This window comes from Streptopelia decaocto (assembly GCF_964273445.1).
Source record: "Streptopelia decaocto genome assembly, chromosome: 17".
Taxonomy (NCBI): domain Eukaryota; kingdom Metazoa; phylum Chordata; class Aves; order Columbiformes; family Columbidae; genus Streptopelia; species Streptopelia decaocto.
The window spans coordinates 2256274-2272989 of NC_138672.1; the positions used below are offsets into that span (position 1 = coordinate 2256274).

The 16716-nt window shown below is 50.1% G+C and overlaps 1 protein-coding gene across 6 annotated transcripts in view; it reads right to left on the minus strand.

Moving 5' to 3' along the window:
• Positions 1 to 16716, minus strand: part of ZNF618 (zinc finger protein 618) — a 163024-nt gene that overhangs the window by 85784 nt on the left and 60524 nt on the right. For all 6 annotated transcript variants that reach the window (XM_082067501.1, XM_082067500.1, XM_082067499.1 and 3 more), the window contains exon 2: positions 10658 to 10701. In XM_082067501.1, coding sequence (XP_081923627.1) covers positions 10658 to 10701 — 44 coding nt within the window. The remainder of the gene's footprint in view (positions 1 to 10657; positions 10702 to 16716) is intronic.

Below are 16716 nucleotides of genomic sequence, written 5' to 3' on the forward strand. Positions count from 1 at the left end.
CTCCTACAGGTGAGGTTCTGTTTCACTTTCCAGAACAGACTCTACAGATTTCAAACATTAAAGAGGCAAATAAACATCACACTTGCATGTATCACTCCTGTGACTAAGTAGGCCACGTAGCCAATTACTGTATTACCAGCTCTGCCATCTCACAATGCTCATTTCAACGTTGCCGCCGGCTTTGATCATCAGACTTTCATCTTCCGATGATGTTACGGCCACTTTCATGTCAAATACAAGCATGTGAAGGCAGAAGAGATTTAAGGAGGCCTTGATGAAGACTCTTTGTGAGGAACTGGAAAGGTAGTGGTAAAAATGGGTTCCTGGACCCATTTAGATACAGCTTCCCTTGGTCCTACAGCCATGACAGCTCAGGACAGTACAGGGAAGACATGGAGCTGCTGGAGACGGGCCAGAGGAGCCACAGGAATGACCCGAGGCTGGAACAGCTCTGCTGGGGGACAGGCTGAGAGAGCTGGGGGGTTCAGCTGGAGAAGAGAAGCTCTGGGGAGACCTCAGTGCAGCCTTTCCAGACTTAAAAGGGGCCAATAAGAAAGATGGGGACAGACTTTTGAGCAGGGCCTGTTGTGACAGGACAAGGGGTGATGGTTTTAAACTAAAGGAGGGAGATTCAGGCTGGACATGAGGAAGAAATTGTTGGCCCTGAGGGTGGTGAGAGCCTGGCCCAGGTTGGCCAGAGAGGTGGTGGATGAACCATCCCTGGAGACATCCCAGGCCAGGCTGGACGGGGTCTGAGCAACCTGAGCTGGTGAAGATGTCCCTGCTCATGGCAGGGGGGGACTGGGGGAGCTGGGAAGGGCCCTTCAACACAAACCATCTGTGATTCTATGACTCTATGAAGGCTCAAGGCTTTAGCACAGACAGATGATGAGGCACAATATGGACAAATGACTATACCAGAAGTACAATTTTGGCTTTAAAGCTCAATAGACTGATGACACCTCACCAGCACCAACGCGAGGAGAAAAGCAAGAGCAATGCAAGGAGCTCCTCCAGATGGAAGGACAGAAAGGAGACAACTGACTGTTCACACCAGTCCCTGCACGGTAACACTTGACCCACGGAGCTCATGGCTCCCCCTTCCCACCGTCTCCTGTGGAAGAAGGAAAGGAGGGGATGGCGGTGCAAACCAAAGAGCTGCAATCTGGTGCTGTTTTCATCTTTGGCGAGAGTTTCTTTCTGGCTGTGATCAGCGGAACCGGCAATGACTGAAAGCAAACGAGGCCCGTCAGCTGCTGCAGCCAGAAGAAAGTTGCGTTTGCAGTTTGCTTTTTCTGATCTGGAGTAGCATTCTCATAAATAATGAAAGTGACTAAAAGCTACTTAAAAAACACACACTCCTCCCTTATGAAAGAATGAGAAAAAAACCCAATTATAAAAGGACATTTCTTCCAGCTAGGAATAATTTGTCATGTAATTCTCTGAAGACAGCAACAGAAACATGCGTGCTCCGTGCTCCCTTTTGAGTGATCTGTGATTGCATGTGTACTCAGATGGCTTCTAATGAGGCTATTTTTATAGCACACATCCTGCTGAGCTTCTGGGGAGGGGCGAAGTGAGATCAGTGGAGAATCAGTCTTCAACGTCAGCTCCTGTGGATTTTCTCCTCAAAAGGAGAGGAAAAGGAAGCAAATGTGGTGGAGGACACACCGCTCTGAACCAACACCCACAAACAAAGCTCTTCTGCCCCACCAGCAAACGCGAAGCATCTTCAGATGTTTCCTGGACACCACTCGAGCTGGAGGAACCAGCGACACATCACCAATGCCTCGATGGTATCAGTGATGGTGATACCCAAATCCACATGCTGGGTGCCCATTTACACTCCTGAAACACACCCTTGTACAGCCCCTGGGGCGCTCTTCTGGTCTCGAGGTTCAGAAGAGCACAGTGATGAGGACCGTGCAGCGGGCGCCTGGTGGAACACGCTTTGCAGAGCCCACCACGACAGCATCATCAGTACGATGTTACAACTCATCTTCTTGAAACCCGTGTGCAGTTGGCGCCCTCCATGCCAAAGCAAAAGGCAGCGGTTGTCAGGAAGAAAAGGAAACAAATGACTGAGGAGGCTGAAACTGGGCTCCATTTACAGATGTCTGCCAGGGTTTCAAAAGAACCAGAAGGTTCCTGCCACGATGGGAGCCAGGGGAAGTGGGATGCGCAGAACAGACGTAAATGAACTCGTGTTTTACATGGAGATGATGCAAGTGGAAAAAAAAAAAATGTAAATTTAAAATCTGCTTGTCCAATAAATGATTTGTGGTGGCCTTCCTCCCCCTTCCCCAGAGGAGCAGGTCAGGAAGCAGAGGACCAGCCTGGTGTCCTTCATCAGAGACATCTCCTTTGCAGACCTTACCCAGCCAAAAGATTTTGAAGTTCAGGGCTAGAAGACAGAAAAGTTGGGAGCTGTTATTTCCAGTGTAACAGCTGAGCGCTCCGAGTCTCCATTCCTCCTGCTTCAGCGTTCAGATTAAAGCCAAAGAGACCAACCAGCTCATCCACCCCACCCTCCAGGTCCCAGCGCAGAGCTGTTCCTTCTCAAAACTACACCTGCAGCTTCGGCCAGTGCCTCTTTTTGAGAGGCTGTCTTGATTTTGATGTGTGAAGAGCTGGAGTAATTATCACAATTCAGGGTTTCTCCTCTAAATAATTATTTTGCTGAAGTGGCGCCACACTTGCTGCGTGGATCCCCCCTGCCTCCAGCACTGAGCCACAACCAGAGTCACAGAACGTCGGGGTTGAAGGGCCCTGGAAAGCTCATCCAGTGCAATCCCCCCATGGAGCAGGAACACCCAGATGAGGTTACACAGGAAGGTGTCCAGGCGGGTTGGAATGTCTGCACAGAAGGAGACTCCACAACCGCCCTGGGCAGCCTGGGCCAGGCTCTGCCACCCTCACCCCGAACAAGTTGCTTCTCAAATTTCTGGGGAAAACAAACAATGCAGCATAATTTTTCCAATTATCTTGGTCTACTAAAGCCCACAACCTTTCCTGACACCAAACAGCGCTTCAGTACGTGTAAGAGGAACTTAATCGTGCGTGTGTTCCTCGAGGGATGCTCGGCAGCTCCAAATCCCTCAAAAAAGGTGAACTACAGGACCAAATCAGGCTGCCTCTCCTCTAGAAATTAAACATTAAAATACAAACCAGAACAATAGTCAAGAGCCGCAAAGAATTCCTAAGGTATTAGCAAAACAAATTCCCTTCAGTCCTTATTAGGAATATGTTGAGGATGGTTTGAAGAGGAAAGTCTAACCAAATATATAAAAAAAATTGGCTTATCCAACAAAAAAACAAATGTGCGCTGTTTGCCAAAAGCAAAAGAATTCAGCCAGATAAAAAAGGCGACATGTAAGTGATGCAGGTTAAAAACGAAATTTAAGATGATAATAGAATAGCTGCCAGCGTCTTTAAATTTTCAAGCGTGGAAATGTCAACAAAGAAATTCAGCGAAAACCAAAGAGAATAGATTAAGGGTTTATTTATATTGGTGAAAGAACCGTATGTTGCTTGATTAAGAAGTGACTGAGGGGGTGACAACTGTCTGCAAATGTCCACAGGTCCCCCGAGACGGTCACTGACCCGCCGGCAGAACCACGGCCCGGCACGAGATGAAGGGGATCAAACGAGCAATGGGAAAAGATGGATGGAGAAGGAGACGGGACCTCGGGACTGGGAAACCCCCCAAGATGAGGAGGAGCAATGCAAACGAGGTGGACAACGTCCTGCTGCTGGAGATACACGTGCGTTTGATGGACACAAGCTATGGGGCTCTGCAGCGTCACCAGAACAACCCCAAGCCGGCCAGGAGAGGACCTGACCCAAGGAAAATGATGTCCTGGTTACTCAGCTTTGCTGAAGACATTACAGCTACCGCATCTTGGTACTTTATGGCTCCAGAAAGGGATGTTTCTCCACATCGCACCATCAAAGATCTCCAAGGCTTTGGTGTTTGGCAAATTTGCGTGGATTACACAGAAAACACACCGGTCCCATGGGAGCCGGGACGAATCTGGGCGCTGTCATCTCTTCATACGTGTACATTCGACCTTTTTTTGGGTTTCAAGGAAACCTGCCTGGGTTTCCCACGTCTTCTGTGCTGGTTGCAGTACAGAACTGAACCATCCACTTTGTTAAATTGGCCAGTGGGGACTTTTTGTGGGGGTTTTGGTTGGTTGGTTTGTTTGTTTGTGAAGATGGCTGGTGAGAGTCCTTCCGAGAGCACCACGGCTTATTAAATACCTCGCCTCGTTATTAATAGTTTTCTCTGCTTCTGACGCAGGATGAGTCCAAAGCTCTTCAAGCTCCAGGAATGAAAATCCCACAGGTGGCCCTTTAAAGAAGGGGGAAACAATTTAAATGGTTTTGCTTCTGAGAAACGCTGAGCGCTTGGTGTGTCCCTCCATGGGGTGCGAAGCCCCCTCCCAAGGTTAGGAGGACCACAATGCCCAGCTTGGGCATGCACAGATGTTGTCCTCCCCAAATGCTGGGGAGCTGGTGAGGACTGGTCAGCTGGGAGACGAGTCTGCTGAAGAACTGGGGCCATCCCAGGGCAGAGCTGCTTGGGAGGACATATCCACAAAGCACAGAGCAGAACCGTGCGGAGGAAAGGGAAAGATGCCACCGGTGAGGCTGGAGAAGGGTGAACTGAGAAGGAGGTAAGTGCAACCACTTCTCCGTACCTTCTCCTTGTGGGGGACTACAGTGGGTCCGTGGATTCCCTGACGGAGGGCATGGGAACAGAAATTAGCCTTGAAGATATGAAGGCCTACCTGTGAGAAAGATGGGACTAAAGGAGTATCCGGAGATGTTAAGGATGTACCCGTGAGAGAGAAGGGAGTAGAAGAGTAACATTGATGATAGGAAAAATAGCCAATGAGATGTTACTGCTGTAACTTGTAACCAATAGTGAAGAGACACATGAATTGGTAAAACTGTATAAAAATGCACTTGTGGCAATAAATGGCATCTACTGCTTTCATCCCGGAAGAACTTGGTCTATGTCGTTTGTCCGTCTCAACCACGACATCTCCTCCAGCTGGATAATCTCACCTTTGAAGCTAGAGATTGAAATGATCAGACTACCTAAGCACCACGGCTTGGTCTGGCGTGTTGACACCTCCATGTCCCAGCCTGAGGCACCCGCTGGACAGCTGTGCAGGGCTGTGCCTCCATCCAGGCCAGCAGCGCAGAGCCCTCAGACAAGAGAGACACAAGAAGAAAGGCCTTGAGGTGCTGGAGCGCGTTGAGAGAAGGGAACGGAGCTGGTGAGGGGCTGGAGCACAAGTGTGATGGGAGCGGCTGAGGGACCTGGGGGGTTCAGCTGGAGAACAGGAGCTGAGGGGAGACCTTCTGATCTCTGAACTGCCTGAAAGGAGCTTGGAGCCAGGGGGGGTCGGGCTCTGCTCCCCAGGAACAAGCGCCAGGAGCAGAGGAAACGGCCTCAAGTTGCGCCAGGGGAGGTTGAGGTTGGATCTGGGAACAATTTCTTCCCCAAAGGGCTGTGGGGCATTGGAACAGGCTGCCCAGGACAGTGCTGGAGTCACCATCCCTGGAGCGTTGGACAGACGGACATGAGGTTCTCAGGACATGGGGTAGAGCCAGATTTAGGTTATGGTTGGACTCGATGATGTTGAGGGTCTCTTCCAGCCAAAATGATTCTGTGATTCTACTCTGCTGGACCTCCACCTCCAGAGACCTCCCGCCCCTTCCATGACCTCTACCGCAGTGCTCTTAACACTGCAATAAAGTCGCGACCCATCTGTGTCCTCAGAGCCAGCTCACAAACACCTAAAGTCTGGGATTTTCCCTCCGTTTCGGGAGCAGAACACACTTTCCTGCTCAGCTACATCTGTGCTGCGAGCGGGTTCCCGGCTGGTGACAGCCCGGCTGCAGACGGGCCCTGAGCTTCCAGCTGGCGCCGTTCCCTCCGCAAACAGATGCAGCTCCTATAGCAGGGTCTGATTTATTCAGCAGGAGTCTCGCACATTAAGCGTAGTTAAGTCTGAAAACAAATCTAATGACTTTAAAATAAATAGCCAACAGAGGACTTGAAGCTAAAATTCTTCCTTCCTCTGACACCCACCGTATAAACAATAATAATTATATAAAGCCGTGTCTAACACATGACTACACAAGGCTCTGGTGACCAAGAAAAGCACACGCTGCTTGTCAGACATAATTGCACATTTGGTTTTTCAATTATTTCTCGTCAAGTTCCAGAGCCCACCATCTGAATGCTGACATTAATTACTGGTAAGTAGTTAGTTTTACAACAGCATTACGGAGATTCCCAATGATCACCCCGGGGTCTGCAGCTGCCAGCGCTGTCCCCATGTCCCCCAAGTCCCTCCCGGACTGTCACACAGACTCACACCAGCACCTGACATCCGATCTGCTCCACCTCGTGCAGAAGGGGCTCCAGAAGAAGCTTCGAGAAACTTCCAGCAGACGTCAGCAGCGTGAGGGAATGTCCCTCATCCACCAGTGCCCGTGTCACCTCCCGATGTCACCTTCCAGTCGCATCCCCTATAAGCCGCCTCCAGCGCCCGACTCGGGGCGATGCGCTACAGCCGAGTGCCCGTCGCGCAGAACGCCCTGCCTTTTATCGGCTTTTAATTCACTGCCTTTTAATTTTCTCGACTGTCTCTTTTTGTCTGGCGGAAGGAAGAGAGAAGCCTCTGATCTCCCTTTTCTGGAGCGTTCAAAACCACGCGCAGCTTTGTCACGTCGTCTCTTAGTTGTCACCTTCTCCAAGGCAAACAGCCATCCCTCTTCCAGCTCCCCTAAAGGAAAGGGGTTTTTTCTATGCTCCTAATAATTGTCTTCACTTTTAAAATTTCCCACTAATAAGCATACGGTGAGGTCCAGGAAGCACACAGGCGTTAACAAGGTAGGAGAACAGCGCGCGCGTTGTGCCACCGCTCATTCTGAGCTGCAAACAGCTGAGCCGTGTGATTTCAAAGGCAGCAGCCAGGCCCCATCAGAGCCGCGGCGTGAGAAGATCATAAAGAACTTGTGGCTGCAGAGCTTTAAACATTTACTTGAAACAGAATAAAATCAATTCAATACAATAAATAAATAAAAATAGGATCGACCCGATACTACCGTCACCACATCAAGATCAAGCACACTACAGTAAGGAAAAAAACAGTTGTGGAAAGGTAAAGTTGTCCTGGCAACCTGATTTCGCTTGTATTTTTGACTGATATAAATTAGTCGTTAACAACTTCCTTGGTAGTTTGTAATTACTGAGAGTTTCAAGCAGCAACAACTTTGAAAAACATCTACCTTGTATCCCAGCCATTAATGGCCTCCCAGATTTCATCAAAGCCAGTTTTCAACCTTCATCACTAACAGAGCTTTCCTGAAATATTACATTTTTTATTGCATTTTATTTTTTTGTAAACAGACTTGGTCGTTTTCCTTTTTCTCGCCATCTTTTGTTCCATCAAGCCGATGCTGAAGTGGATTTTGTTTCCACTCTTCCACAAGAAAAACTGATGGCCAGGCTCACACTTCTTCTCTATGTACATGCAAAACAACAGTGATAATGGAAGTTCTGTCACCCCAATGGGTGCTCAGGTGTCCACCCTGGGGACACCATCGCTCAGGCCCAGGTGACACTAAGGCACTGGGCCCAAGGGCACCTCAGGAGGCCCAGAGGGGACACACCGAGGGTCACCCCACATGGAGAACACGCTCACCCACCTCCTCTGCAAAATGCTCTGGTGAGAGCTACAAAATCGAATTAAAAGCCAGAATAAAGAGTTTGGGAAAGGAAACGATGCCCGGCTCCCTTCCCCTCGCTCCTCGGCCTGCGCCCTTTCAAGGTTTCATCCAGGCCAGCTCCCAGTGTCCCAGAACAAGTGCTGCTTGACCACTCTCATGAGCCATCCCAAAAATGAGAAAAGATCAATTTTACTCTGTGTAAGACACAAAACGCTGGTGCTGCTGCCAACTGACAAAATCTGCCCGCCCACCCCTGCTGAGTCCAACCCAGCGGGCGCCCCAGAAGCGTTCGGTGCCGGGCAGCACCGCTGGACCAAAAAGCTGCTGGTAACGAGGGTAACGACCAGTGACAGGACAAGGGGCAATGGGTACAAACTGGAACACAGGAGGTTCCATTTAAATTTGAGAAGAAACTTGTTCCTGGTGAGGGTGTCAGAGCCTGGCCCAGGCTGCCCAGGGAGGTTGTGGAGTCTCCTTCTGTGCAGACATTCCAACCCGCCTGGACACCTTCCTGTGTAACCTCATCTGGGTGTTCCTGCTCCATGGGGGGATTGCACTGGATGAGCTTGCCAGGTCCCTTCAACCCCTGACACTCTGCGATCCTGTGTGATCCTGTGATCCGTGAGCGGTGCAGCCGGGGCGCCGGGCAGGGTCCGGGGCTGTTGCGGGGGGAGCACTCGGTGCATGCTCAGCAGCAGGAGCCAGGGGAGGACCCCGCAGTGCAGCATTGTGGAGATCAGAAAGGAGCAGAGTTTTAATGTGGAAGGATGCGCTTCAACCAACAGATAAAACTTCAGCAGCACCTTCAGGTCTCCAGCGGGAACGGGCACATGGAGAGCAGAGAGACGGCATCGCTGGCAGCGCGAAGGGGAGGATGTGAAAGGCTGCTGGAGCTGTGAAGGAGGCAGCGCTGGATGGGAGCGCTGGGGATCGCTGCTTCGCTGCAAGGGCGGTGGGTGCCCGGAGAAAAGCCTCGTGTCTCACCAGCGTCTGCTCCACACAGTGCTGGTGGCCCTGTGGCTTCTCCCCCACCATCACAGCTTCACCACTTGTGCCACTGTGGCATTTGCGGGCTGTGCCCCCTCCCTGAGGAAGATGACGGAGATGATGCCAGGACAGGGTGCAGCCCCCCATACCACGCTGGCTTTTTTCCTCAGCTCCCAACTGCTGTCTGTCATCCCCTGTCCATGCTGATGCAACCCACAAACATGCCTTGGGTGCTCCAGTGGTCCCCTCAGTGAGCTATGCATCATTCCACCACATGAAAGTACCTCCATGACTTTCTCACCATCTTCTCCAGCTCTCGTGGATGTTTCCATGCTCTGCTGCACCCACTCCCCATCCTGGGCCACACGCTCCCCTCCATGGTGTATCTGACCATTGCCCCCACTGCCAGCCCGGTATCTCTTATCTCCTACATCTCCACCTATTTTTACCACAAAACCTTTTTACACCTGGGAGATGAGCTTTTCACTTTGCTCAGGGATGGCTGGGAACCAGGAACCAGCTTTGAGCACACATGGGACCAGGTAAATCCAGGTGTCACCAAAGCCACGTTTTGCTCCTGGCTCTCAAGGAACAAGCGGCAGGATGAGAGGAGATGGCCTCAAGTTGTGCCAGAGAAAGCTCATATTGGGTATTGGGAAAAACTTCATACCAGAAGGGGCTGTGGGGCATTGGAACAGGCTGCCCAGGGCAGTGCTGGAGTCACCATCCCTGGAGGGGTTGAAAAGGTGTTTAGATGAAGCTCTTAGGGACATGGGGTAGTGCTGGAGCTGGGTTGTGGTTGGACTCAATGATCCTGAGGGTCTCTTCCAACCAAAGTGATTCTATGTTTGTATGAGCAGAGAAAGCCCAGCTAAAAGGAATTTGTGCCTGGCCAAGGAAGGAAAGCTGCCCCTTCTTCCACACTTTCCCAGCTCTGGACTGACTTCACCAGCTACAGACGTTGGACAGTGGATGCCGCAGGATACTTTTCAGCAGGTCCGCGCAATCACTGGAGGCACCCACGTGAGTATCACCCACCTACCACAGACACGCAGCCACCCTGGGCAGGGGGGAGGCCACCACACACCCAACGCTTTTGGGTTTTCAGAGCTGCTTCGGTAACCCCAGCACTGGTGCAGCTCAACCACAGCAATGCCAGGGCTGGGCACTCCCCATCGCCCACTCGGGCCAGGCTGCTGGCTGCTCCTCCGCGCATGGACAGCGACCAAGCAGCAGCAACTTTAGAGCTTCCAGCACGCCCAGCAAGGGAAGATGCCCCACAGCATCAGCAGGAGATGAGAGGCCACAGGGCCTGCAGACCAAGCCCACCACCTCTGCTTTGTGACAGGCGTTCCTATCGCTGCTGGTGCCCAGGCTGTGTCCCTCCCACCAGGACACACCGGCCAGGGGCTGCCACTCTCCCCGGGCATCATGCCCACCACCATGCCGACCACCACACACACTGGGGGTGGCAGCGGCCTCGACACCACCTGGAGCAGAGTCCCCTGGGTGGGACCTGGGACATCCCACACCCCATGGTGGGATGGGAGCTGGGAGCTGCAGAGACACCCCTTAGCAAGACCAGAGAGCGCTGGGGTGGTGGGACACCCCCTTGCACCCAACCATGGCCCAAGGTCTCATCCAAGAACCTCATCCCGTGATGGGTCTTCCCACCACAGTGCGGGCCCAGGCTGGGGGGACTCAGCCGTACCACCACACACTGTATGCAGACCAAAGCCCAAAATAATCCTTCTTGCATCCATTTTCCTAGCAAAATCCAAACACGGGTGTCTAGATGCTGCACCCAACAGCTCCCAACTCATCCCTCTTCACCACCCATCTCCAAGATGAAGAGCACCCGAGCGGAGCCACATCTGCCCCCCGCACCCCACCCCAGCAGAGAAAACCATCCACCTACCTGCTGGACGAGCTCCTCTGCCCAATGCTGTTGCTCTCGTCAGCCTATGGGGGCAAAAGACATCAAAAAAAAGGTGTTTTAGGTTAAGAAAGGCAAGTCTGCTGTCCAAGCTCTTCCTGAACCCCAAAACCGGGGTTTGCCACTCTGAGTTCCACACGTGCCCCGCGCTCAGCGCCGGTGGGACACATGCACCCAACGCCAAGCGGAGGTTTGCGGGACACGGCCCCACGGCAGAGGTGACTTTATGAGCCGATTCCCTCCGGTTGCTCCCGCGCCATTTATTTTATTTACCGAATTTTAAAGTGACGATCCCCCCCCGGTGCAAAAATAGGCAATTTTGCAGGAGGGAAATACGGCAGAAATAGGCAAATTCAACACTGCGCCCAAGGTGAGATGGACTGGAGGGGCGGGTCCATCGCACCTCCCTTCGTTAGCCATGAATTGCCTAATTGAGCCCCCCCAGGCCGGCAGAAGGGGCTGAGCAGAGAGTAACCAGCATGTCGTCCTTTCCGCCTCCCTCCCCCGGCTTTCTGATCAGACGCTTCCTTGGAAAGCCAATATTATTCCAAACTCTGAAATTTTATTTCTGAATTTGTACAAATACAAGTGCGAAGCCATTAGCCGCATTTCACATTTTGCGCAAACGGCAGAAACAGGCGCTTCGTGTGCAGCGGGATGGGGGCTGGCCAACGATTTCGAGAAAATAAACCCTTTTTTAATTTAAATGCTAATGCACTGAATTAAAATTTAATAACTGAGGAAATTGAAAAGCCGAGCAGGAATATTGGAAATAAATCCAAGCAGAAACAGCTGAAATTAAAAATTCTAGAGAGTGGGAGGATAGCAGCTAAGCTGTCTGATATGATTGCATTTTATTTTTCAGAACGAAGGGGGGAAGGAAAGGAAAACTCCTCTCTTTGGCTGGCTGGAGGGCAGTAAATGGAGAGCGCTGTGATTTATTGCTCAATTTTCCTGAGGGAAAAAGGCTTGCTTTCATGCTGAAATATTTCATAAATTTCAAGCCGGCATAAATTCTTAATTTAAAAGTTATGGAGGTCACGTTCAGTGCAATTCGGAAATCTTAAAGGAATAGCAACCAAAAATTGCAATTTGAGGTTGGTTTGTTTTAATTCTCGCTGTAAAATTTTGTTGGAAGGGATCGTGCAGGCTCCGCGCGGCAGAAACGCGGCCTGGCCTGTGAATGTTGGAGAAATCCACTGGAAACGAAGAGATTGAAATCTAATTTGATTACAAAAAGGTATTTTTTAGTTATTATTGTTATTATTGTTGGCCACTTGAGGAATTTCTGTTCAAAAATGTCCTCCCTGCACTGCCCGGGAAGAGCCAGGAGGGAGGAGCTGACGATGTAATTGCTGCTGTTAGATCTCCGATCTTTTGTGAGCACTGATATGTTCATTTGTTATACAGCTGTTCGGTGCAGAAAGGATGGCGGAGCACCCGTAATTCAAACAATCAATCAAACATTAATGATTTGTCATGCTTGCACAATGGGGAAAAAAAAAAAAGGGCGAGCTGTATGGGTTCCTGCAATGGGTAGAAACTGGTGGATGGTTCAAAGCTTCGGGGCATTTTCTAGAGGATCAGAGATGTGTGCAGGGAAAAAGAGAAAAGAGAAAGAAGAAAAAATTAATTAAAAAAAAAGAAAAAAAAGAAGGGAAGAAAGAAGGAAGGGAGGGAGGAAGAGGGGAAGGGAAGGGAAGGGAAGGGAAGGGAAGGGAAGGGAAGGGAAGGGAAGGGAAGGGAAGGGAAGGGAAGGGAAGGGAAGGGAAGGGAAGGGAAGGGAAGGGAAGGGAAGGGAAGGGAAGGGAAGGGAAGGGAAGGGAAGGGAAGGGAAGGGAAGGGAAGGGAAGGGAAGGGAAGGGAAGGGAAGGGAAGGGAAGGGAAGGGAAGCAGGCTACTCAAAGACCTTCCTGCACAACCCAACCTCTCAGGTCCCCCTGTGAGCCACATTCCCAACCGCAGGGACATTGCCCGGGCTCCTGAAATCGTAATTCCACATGAAAAACACCCACTGAAGAGAAAAGAAGAGGTCACCTGGACAAGTGCTCAGGAAAGCCGCATAACAGAGAAGCCAGAATTAAAGGCACAACCTTGGTACCATCTGCGGACCCACTCCAGCCGCAGCACAAAGTCCTACCTAAATATTACCAAAAATTAAAATATTTCCATTTGGGAAACACGTAACCAATCTCAACTCTGGAAAACTGTCTGAGATTGCAGAGTTATTCATCATCCAAGAATTTCTTTAGATATAAGAAGCAAGAATTTCTTTAGGTGTAACTTCATTTGGGGAACACATCGTGCAGGGACCGTGACGCTGTGTGTTATTCCTGGTAACACACGGGCGGTAGCTGGAGCCTCCGCTGTGATTTACCACGAGGCTGAGGCAGCTATTCCTCTGCGGAGGATCACGCATGTCAATCATTTTATGTTCCTTTTCGTATTTGTATTTGGAGTTGAGCGGATGAATTGCTGGCAATAAATGACATGGTGAGACTACACCTGGAATCTTGTGTCCAGTTGTGGCCCCTCAGTTCCAGCAGGACAGGGAACTGCTGCAGAGAGTCCAGCGCAGCCACCAAGATGCTGCAGGGAGTGGAGCATCTCCCGTGTGAGGAAAGGCTGAGGGAGCTGGGGCTCTGGAGCTGGACAAGAGGAGACTGAGGGGGGACTCATTCCTGGGGATCAATATGGAAAGGGGGAGTGTCAGGAGGATGGAGCCAGGCTCTTCTGGTGACAACCAGTGACAGGACAAGGGGCAGTGGGTGCAAACTGGAACACAGGAGGTTCCACTTGAATTTGAGAAGAAACTGGGCAGAGCTGGTGCAGTTGATTTTGGTTGATCCAAGCCCATGGCTGACTTCTTTGTTTGGATCAATAGGCCTAAACATCAAGCCAAGTCTAAATAAACTCAGATCGAGCTGTCTTAAAGGTTCCTGGCTGCTTCAACAAGCCCATCCACACCAAACTGCCACCGGTAGACACCTTCACACACCTTCACACACGCTCCGCTTCCGAAACACACAATGAACCGGCCAATTTTCTGTGCCAGCAATTTGTCAGGGCTGCAAACTCTCTAGGAAGAGCTCAGCTCAGCACTTCTGCAGCACCAAGCACAGCAAATCCCAGCCCATCCTAAGGCTGCAAGATGGTTTAATCATAGATCACCAGCACTTGCACTACTTTGGATCATGGAGTGTCCAGCCGAGAAGTGGGAAGATCATTTCCTCTGATGATACATGGGAAGTGAAGGTGAAAAAGTGTAATAAAGAAGCACTGTGGTGTTCTCCTCAAACTTTGCAAAATAAACACAAGTACATACTTAAAAAAACTCCAAATTATTGCAGGAAAGCGTGTATAAGTTGATCGATGTCACAGAATCACAGAATCCCAGAATGTCAGGGGTTGGAAGGGCCCTGGAAAGCTCATCCAGTGCAATCCCCCCATGGAGCAGGAACACCCAGATGAGGTTACACAGGAAGGTGTCCAGGCGGGTTGGAATGTCTGCACAGAAGGAGACTCCACAACCCCCCTGGGCAGCCTGGGCCAGGCTCTGCCACCCTCACCAGGAACAAGTTGCTTCTCAAATTCAAGTGGAACCTCCTGTGTTCCAGTTTGCACCCATTACCCCTTGTCCTGTCACTGGTTGTCACCGAGAAGAGCCTGGCTCCATCCTCCTGACACTCCCACCTTTCCACCATGGCGCGACGCTCAGAGCCTCGTTAGGTGGTTCCGACCCTCAGTAATTGTAAAGCAAATCTCAAAATAACCTCAACACCAAAGACCCATGGACTCAAATGGATGGATGTGCTTATGGTGTCCACCAGCCCCCCAACCCAAAGGTGACCTCCTCTCTCCTCCTCCTTCTCCCCACCTTCAGCACAGGGAAAAACAGGAGACGCATGCACATAATTTCTAAAAATCTGGCTGAAAGCAGCTTTTTCTCCTCTTATTTTACAGTAAGCCCATTTGGAACCAAATGTGAAGGGATGATGCCTTTTGCAGACTATGCTATTAATCCATTTAAAATAAAACATTGCATTTAAATCCTAAAAAGTGGTATTTAAAGCCTACAAATACCTTAAGCAAGCCCAAGTGGTGAATCCTGGAAATAACCATGTAACCACCAGCAACCAGAATGTGCCAAAAATGGGTCAGAGCAGCTTTTGACAAAGTAGCGTCTTTGGGAAGGGCAGAGAAATCTCCTGCACACCAGTTTACCCAGGTAATTTAATTCAGCGACTTAATTGATAATTGAGAAAGCAGAGGAGCAGAGTTTGTGTCCTCCCACCAGTCAGCGACCAGGGCCCCAAAACACGGGCATGATAATTACTCACACAATCTCTCATGTAAAACTATTTACAATTCAAAATATGATTCCCTAGAGCTGCTTTTGTACGTATCAAGTATGTTTAAAGTACTTTTGTTTAACTAGAGCTAATAAATATCTATTAAATTAAAATGCACTAAAGCAGAATGTGGTTTCTGGCCATATGCTCAAGTTGTAAGTGAAAAGTAAATCATGTGATAAATAAGAAATGTATCAGTCAACATCTTCTAACAGGATAAAGTGTCAAAAATTAGGAGTCCAAGCAGATGTATAACTGACCCGAGAAACGCATGTTTATAGAAAGGGCTACACTATATTAGGAGAAAACCCGCAATATTTTAACAGTTACTGCAAAACAACAAAATAACTCAAACCCATGAAAACGTTAAATGAGATTTTGAAGGATTTAAGCATGGGCTTTCCGCCTGATCACTTAAACGATGATTAAAATCGATCATTTAAATCACTCGGATTTGCATCCGCGTAGGCCGCCCTCAGACCCACTCGGATTTGCATCCGCGTAGGCCGCACTCAGACCCACTCGCACAGGCGGGACACCCAGCGTGGGATGGGGGGCTAGGACCCCCCCATCTGCCCCGCCAAAGCCCTCCCCAAGGGGAAAACGCCTTTAAATCCATGTATTTATTTGCAGACAACCATGATTTCCCTCCAAACTTCACCCTGGCTCTGCTGAGGGGAGATGCCCCTAAACCTGCCCGGGGTTCGCAGGGGGCGCGGAAGCCGCTCACTCCAGCTCCTCTCCCAGAGCAGGGAAAGTCACATTTAACTCTCCAGATGCTTTGTAAAGGGCTAAATTACTTGTTTTACCTGAGAAAAACAAAACCCAAAGCCCCACAACCTACTTTTCCCAAAGACAGCTGAATAATTGTGGGTGAAACACAAAAACACACATGTGGTTTAGAAAGGACCCACGGGCACCCAGCGCGGAAAATTTCACCCCAAATGATTAATATTTGGCAATGGGAGAAGCAACTGAAAACAGGTCTCACAAAGGAATGCGCCGTAAAAATAACTGCAGGCCTGCCTACCTGCGCTGTCTGTTATTATTCACTTCAGAGCAAGAGAAAATGCAGGAAGTGCCTTTTTTCCTCTCCTTTTTTTTTTAAACAAAGGCCAAGACATTGGCCGTTTCCTATTTAATCTTCATTAAATAGGAAAAAAAACAATCCCGCATCACACCAAAACATCTGCAGAGCAACAGGACCCATAAATACACCCGTGTCCCTTCTTCTTGTGGATCTTTGTTTCCTCCTGCCCACACAGCAGTGCCGAGGAAACCCAAACCCCCGACTTGCGTGGCACCGCGGTCCCTTGTATCACCCTCCATTGTCCTTCTGACCCCCCAAAGCTCAGCGATGTCCCCCAAAGTTTATAAAGAGCCAAAGGGTGAACTGATCAGGACGCGTGTTGGGCGCATCCTGGAATCTGGGCATCCCCTGCACGAAGGCAAATGATCCTTGGTGCTCCAGGCTGGGCCCATCCTCACCCTTTGCAGATCCCTCCAAAAGGGATGAATTTTCCACCAGGGAACAAGTTCATTCTTTGGGCCGGAGGAATGCGCTGCCTATTTCCTCAGCTGCAGCTTCCCCTCAAGAAACAACCAAAATAAGAATAATAAAAGAGAAATCTGCAGGGAGGAAATATGAGCTCTACCCAAGGAGTCTTCTGCGGTCCCAGGGCAGAGCTG